This window comes from Epinephelus lanceolatus, chromosome 19 (genome assembly GCF_041903045.1).
Source record: "Epinephelus lanceolatus isolate andai-2023 chromosome 19, ASM4190304v1, whole genome shotgun sequence".
In the NCBI taxonomy this organism is placed as follows: domain Eukaryota; kingdom Metazoa; phylum Chordata; class Actinopteri; order Perciformes; family Serranidae; genus Epinephelus; species Epinephelus lanceolatus.
This window is the reverse complement of record NC_135752.1, coordinates 16570250-16575925: the sequence shown is the minus strand read 5'-3', so window position 1 is coordinate 16575925 and position 5676 is coordinate 16570250. Positions and strand designations below refer to the sequence as shown.

Below are 5676 nucleotides of genomic sequence, written 5' to 3'. Positions count from 1 at the left end.
AAACCATACTGCAGTTCACAAACACTTGAGGAACTGATTTGTGATGTAAACTGTTGTTGGTGTGTGGTTGGATAGTATAAAGTTAACAAACAGTCAGCATGAATAAACTCTGATGAAATAACACATGGATGGATTTTATAGTTTGTACTTTAAAATGAATACCATATAGTTAAGGCCATAGTTTATGTTCAAGCCTCCTTTGATAAATGTCCTTATGTAACATCTGTCTATTAATGTTGGAAATGAAGAGTCTTCTCACTTTATTCTCTAAAGCAAGACTTGGTTTAAGGTTGTTTGTCACAGTAATGGCATTAATAAGCCAAAGTGCATACAAAGGCAATAAGATTACATGAGCAAATGAAAGGGAGCAGTGAATGCAGTGACATGTACTGGCCTGACCCTGAGCTTTAAAGACTCTATCAGAAAGCATTTATGGAGAATGCTGGAGAAAAATATGCCACTTAAGATGATCGTGCAACATTTTTTCTGACAATACACTCAATATAGAGGGCTGGTGGTGAGTGCAATGGCTCAAGGCTGCAAAGTTTTCTCCGGCCAACAGACTTATATCATTGCTTTAGTGTTGACTGGGGTAACAGATGACACTTGAAGCACTACTTTTAATGAGAGTAGATAAGATATAATGAGCTGGTTATTGGTGAACCAGGACTCAATCTCCAGACCACTGTGGCGCCCTGAGGTGTGAGGTTATTAACCCTGTAAAAGATGTTTAGATAAGTTGTTAATACTGAGCGCTCTCTTGTGGTCAAAAAAAATACTCTCCATTCTAATAAATATTTTTAATTTGTATGGCCAGAGCTGACTTCAGACTTTGGCTGCCACTCAAATTATTATGCTATGGATTTTATTACTAAACTCAATCATAATGTGAAAGCACAGTACATGGATTAATATAGTCAGTCTCAGTGACAGCTTTATGTATGTTTGATTAAATATTATAAGGTTTGTTTTTCTAAGTTTGCATAATACACCTTTAAATTTACAGTAAAGTGATCCGGCACGCTATTAACAACTGTAATAAACTTTTTTTAAAAAAAAAAAACACAATGTATTTATTAAGATTTATCATCACCTGCAGCCATCTGGCTTGCTGACAGATAGCTGGGATGTAATCATTCGGTCAGCCCATAAATCTGCTTGCTGAAGGTTACTTGATATACCAAGTGAGAGGCTTCACACACTTCTGTGTGGGTGGACACGCTGTGCAACCTTGTATGAGGTTTATAGACACATGACTACAGTTGCACACATGACCTTTGCTGTCCGAGTCTTTCTAACATGGAAGGAAGAGGAAATGTCACCCAGCACTCAAGACACAAGAAGAAAGTAATGCAACAGCGTGCTTTTTCTTTGTTTTGTTTTTTTCTATATATGATCCTAGTAATTTTTTACATAGGAAATCATTTTTAATAATTTTTTGGTTCACCCAAAAATATAAACTTTCTTTTTTTCTTTGTTTAGATTTTTTCTTCTTTTTATGAATGGGGGATACAAAAGAAGCAAGGGAATCTCATTTTGACAGAATTAAAGACATCAAAATCATAAACTGATGCAGAAAGGGCAAAAATTGGTGCCTAAAAATTCACCAAAATGAAGGAAATTTTCCTGCAGAGGTCCCCCAAAGCCCCCATTTTTTGTTGCACCCAAAAATATAAACAGTTTTTTGTTTGTTTAGTTGTTTGTTTGGGACTGGGGGGGGGGGCATAGCAGAGGTTACCTTCCCTGTCAATATTTAGAACATGATAAGTGCCCCATCCACAGAAATATGACAGTAGCAAAGGAATTTAATTTTGACAAAATAAAAGACATTTACACTGTATGTTGATGCAGAAAAGTCAAAAATTGGTGCCTAAAAATTCACCAAAATGTAGGAAGTTTTCCTGCAGAGGACCCTCAAAGCCCCCATTTAATGTGTCCATAAAAAAATAAATAAATAAAAAAAATAAAAAAATACTATTGGTTGTTTGTTTGATTTTTTGGGGGGGCAGGGGGTCACAGCAGATGACATCTTGCTTATCAAAATTTTTATGTCAAGGCCCCCCATAGTTATATGAAAGTAGCAAGGAAATTTTATTTTGACAAGATTTAAGACATCCATATCATAAATTGATGCAGAAAAGTCAAAAATTGGTGCCTAAAAAATCACCAAAATGTAGGACATTTTCCTGCAACGCCCCCATTTAATGTGTCCATTTTTTTTGTCACACCAAAGAATATAAACAATTTTTTGGGTTTGTTTATTTGTTTTTTCATGCGTGGGAGGAATGCAGCAGGGGACGCCTTTTCTGTCAGTATTTAGAATGTGTCAAGTCCCCCTCCCCCTATAGAAATATGACGGTTGCAAAGGAATTTTATTTTGACAAATTTAAAGAGATCTAAACCATAAACTGATGCAGAAAAGACACAAATTAGTGCCCAAAAATTCACCAGAATTTTCCTGCAGAGGACCCCCATTGAATATATCCATTAATCAATTTTTGTTACATCGAAAAATATTATTAAAAAATTGTTTGGGCAGGAAAGGCAGAAATTGGTGCCTAAAAAATTGATCAGAATGCAGGAAATTTTCCTGACCCCACTTTATAGCCCCCCCCCCCCACACACACACACACACACACAACACACACACACACACACACACATACACTGTTGAAATGCCACCTACGCCCCTAGCAGGTAACTTATATCAGTCTACAGGTCAAGTGTTTGTGAAACTTGACTTTTACCTTCCCTTAGTTTTAGGACAGTGGCGAGCCAAAAAACTGAGATCATCTTCCTGATGTACTTTGTCAAAGTTACACACACAAATACAATATTAATCCCCGCGTGATGTTTGCTGAATACATGGCTGTTTATACTGTCCTGCAGAGTGAACACCCTCTCCAGGAGCACTTCCCCTTTAACTCGGCTGTGACGTCACAGCAGGATGACTCGTATATTTTGCGACCGGACGTCGGCTGTAGCAACACCGGTTCACTGTCGCTGCTTCGTCTCCGCTGCCTTTAAACAGCGCATCGTGGAAGAAAAACAAAACATATCCTGTGTGTTTATGTTTCAACCAATTGTTTATAATGTGATACAATGCTCCTGTCGTCTGAGACTCAGACAGCAGCTTTCTTTGGTGAGGAGGAAGACGTCGTAGTGTTGCATGTAAGACTACCATTGGCTCTGCACGATCACTTATTTCTAGACCAGAATATGGATGAAAAGACCTGTTTGGGCAGGAGATAGTGTGAGCTAGCTATGATTTAGCCATATAGGCATCATTGATAGCCTTATGCACAGACATGAAACCTGTGTGTGCAGCATAAGAGAATGAAGCATGCACAGGCCTGTATGTCTTACATTAGATCAGCTGTAATGTGTGCATGTGCGTTTTGAAAATCTACCATCAAACATGCAGTAACTGTCATTTCTGTTCCATCCAAAGGAGAAAACGTTGCTGACTGGAGTTTACAGCAGACAGACACCACCAGCAGCTACATCTCATCCCCGGGCTCCTGTAAGAGCCACTCTTTGCTCCACAACCAAATGAAGCCAACTGCCACCCAAGGCGCAGCACTCACAGAGGACTCCACCTGTAACTGGGATTCCTGTGCACTGTGCTGGGCTCCAGTAGCCCACCCATGCCTGTGATCCCCATCCCACGGCGGGTGCGCAGCTTCCATGGCCCCCACACCACCTGCATGCACTCGGCCTGTGGGTCGACGCATGCGTCCAAGCTAGTGCGCACCAAGTACAATAACTTTGACCTCTACCTGCGCTCGCGCTGCATGTACAGCTTCCTCCGTTTTCTGCTCTACTTCGGCTGCAGCCTGCTGACCTCCCTGCTCTGGGTGGCGCTCTCCACTCTCTTCTTCCTGCAGTACGTCAGCGTGCGCGTGCTCCTGAGGCTGCAGTACAAGCTGTCTGTCATTCTGCTTTTGTTAGGGCACCGGCGCCTGGACTTTGGGGTGCTTAACGACCTCATCATCTACAGCATGCAGATCACCATGTTTCTGGTGGGGGGGCTCGGGTGGTGCTTCATGGTGTTCGTGGACATGTGAGCAACGAGGGAAATGGGTGCAATGTGGATGCTACGCATTGTAACTTCAGCATTGTGTGGCGTTATGGGACAACATGCACCTTTAGCATGTCCTGTAGGACTGCTCCGCATCTCAAATCAAAAAGACTCCTTTGACGCCAACTCCAAATCGTATTGGTTTAGTTTCAGATATGATAGGATCCAATAAGAGTCTGTGTAACAACTGTGTGTACCGTCCTTTTAAAATGTCACTCCTGTATAACTCAGAGAGAACCACCTGGTTGCTGAATATCAAAACTGACGCATGAAGTCGGTCTGAACATGAGTCAGACCTGAGTCATCATGTAGAACTCTACAGAGATCGATAGGGTCAAAAGCTCTTCAATCTCAATTGTATTTTCATGCCATTTGTAAACCGTTTTAACACATTTCCGAAAGACATCTCAACTAGAAACTCATTTGTTTACAATAATGGAAAATGTGAATGTCAAGGTCAATGTTGCATGGAAAAGTGACTGAACATGTGACTGATGTGCATCATGGTTGTGTGATGCAAGACAGTCATTTGTGCCAAAATAACACGGGTTGGGCTCCAGATGCAAAAGTGTACCATAATCCCCAGGTTGAGATAATTACAGTTATGTCTTGTGTAAACACTGTATCATGTAAACGTACATGTAGCACAGAGACACAGTAACTTATGGTGGATAAAAGTGACCAAAAACAAGCTGTCAATAGCGTGTGTGTGTGTGTGTGTGTGATGTGGTGTTGTGGAGAGGGCAGGGCAGAATAGGAGAAAGGGCACAAAGTGACAAACAACTTCTTTTTTTTTTGTAAAGTTATTAAATCAATTTCCTGTTGATGAAACGTTTGGTGTTTAAAATGTGTGGCTGATGAATGTGTTTACTGTGTTGGCTAACACCCATGATGGCATGCCTCGAGCTGTGTCACAAGAGTGTGTGACAGTTCAAATTGAGAACGTTTTTGGGTCAAATGTTCCATCAGTTGCTCTTCACGTTGTCTCCGAGCTCCTCTGACAGACTTCTCTGTTTAGCTTCCTCCAGCACGCAAACGCCAGCCACAACTAGACTCCACTGTTTCTGCCAAGCATAACAGTGGCAATGGCTGTGTCCCAATCACCTTATATAGCCTCATTTCCACATGGCGTGAAGTATGCTTACAGGATCTAAGGAGGGCTGAAGCACCCAAATAAGCGTTTTACACTCAAGCTGGTATACTTGGGAGGATAACTCATGCACAAGCATCAGCTTAGATTTCAGTGTTTATTATTTGCTAAACCGAGCAAAAGAGTCTGGAAACTACCATCTTTAGATATGAACTTTCAACGCACAGCCTGGTGGCCTGACTCAGACATGCTTGAGGCTGGTGTGGGCTTCAAGCTGTAATTGGATAATCAAGGGGGGTGAACAATAAGCTTTTGTTCTGAGGATCAACACATCATATGCCTCACGCTCTGAGCTAGGCCGATCTGACAGCCCAGTTACAACAGAGGCGAACAACAGAACATGAGTTGTCTTGTGATGTCAACATAATGCATTAGATAGGCCGGATGATTAAGCCTACTCATTTTCATTTCTTCTTTTTCTTTGAAAAGCTGAAGTTGATTGCTT

The 5676-nt window shown here is 41.3% G+C and overlaps 1 protein-coding gene across 2 annotated transcripts; it reads left to right on the top strand.

Moving 5' to 3' along the window:
• Positions 1-2965: 2965 nt before the first annotated feature.
• On the top strand, positions 2966-4912 carry tmem250 (transmembrane protein 250). Of its 2 annotated transcripts, none has more exons than XM_033646460.2 (2): positions 2966-3171; positions 3452-4912. In XM_033646460.2, the coding sequence occupies exon 2, from the start codon at positions 3648-3650 to the stop codon at positions 4065-4067; it is 420 nt and encodes a 139-aa protein (XP_033502351.1). In that variant the 5' UTR covers positions 2966-3171; positions 3452-3647; the 3' UTR covers positions 4068-4912. The 2 variants fall into 2 exon arrangements, with proteins under 2 accessions (XP_033502351.1, XP_033502352.1); XM_033646461.2 differs by having other exon boundaries at positions 2975-3142.
• The last annotated feature ends 764 nt before the right edge of the window (positions 4913-5676 follow it).

What these genes read in the sequence shown, in the direction of transcription:
- tmem250 (XM_033646460.2), top strand. Translation starts at nt 3,648, where the DNA reads ATGCCTGTGATCCCCATCCCACGGCGGGTGCGCAGCTTCCATGGCCCC.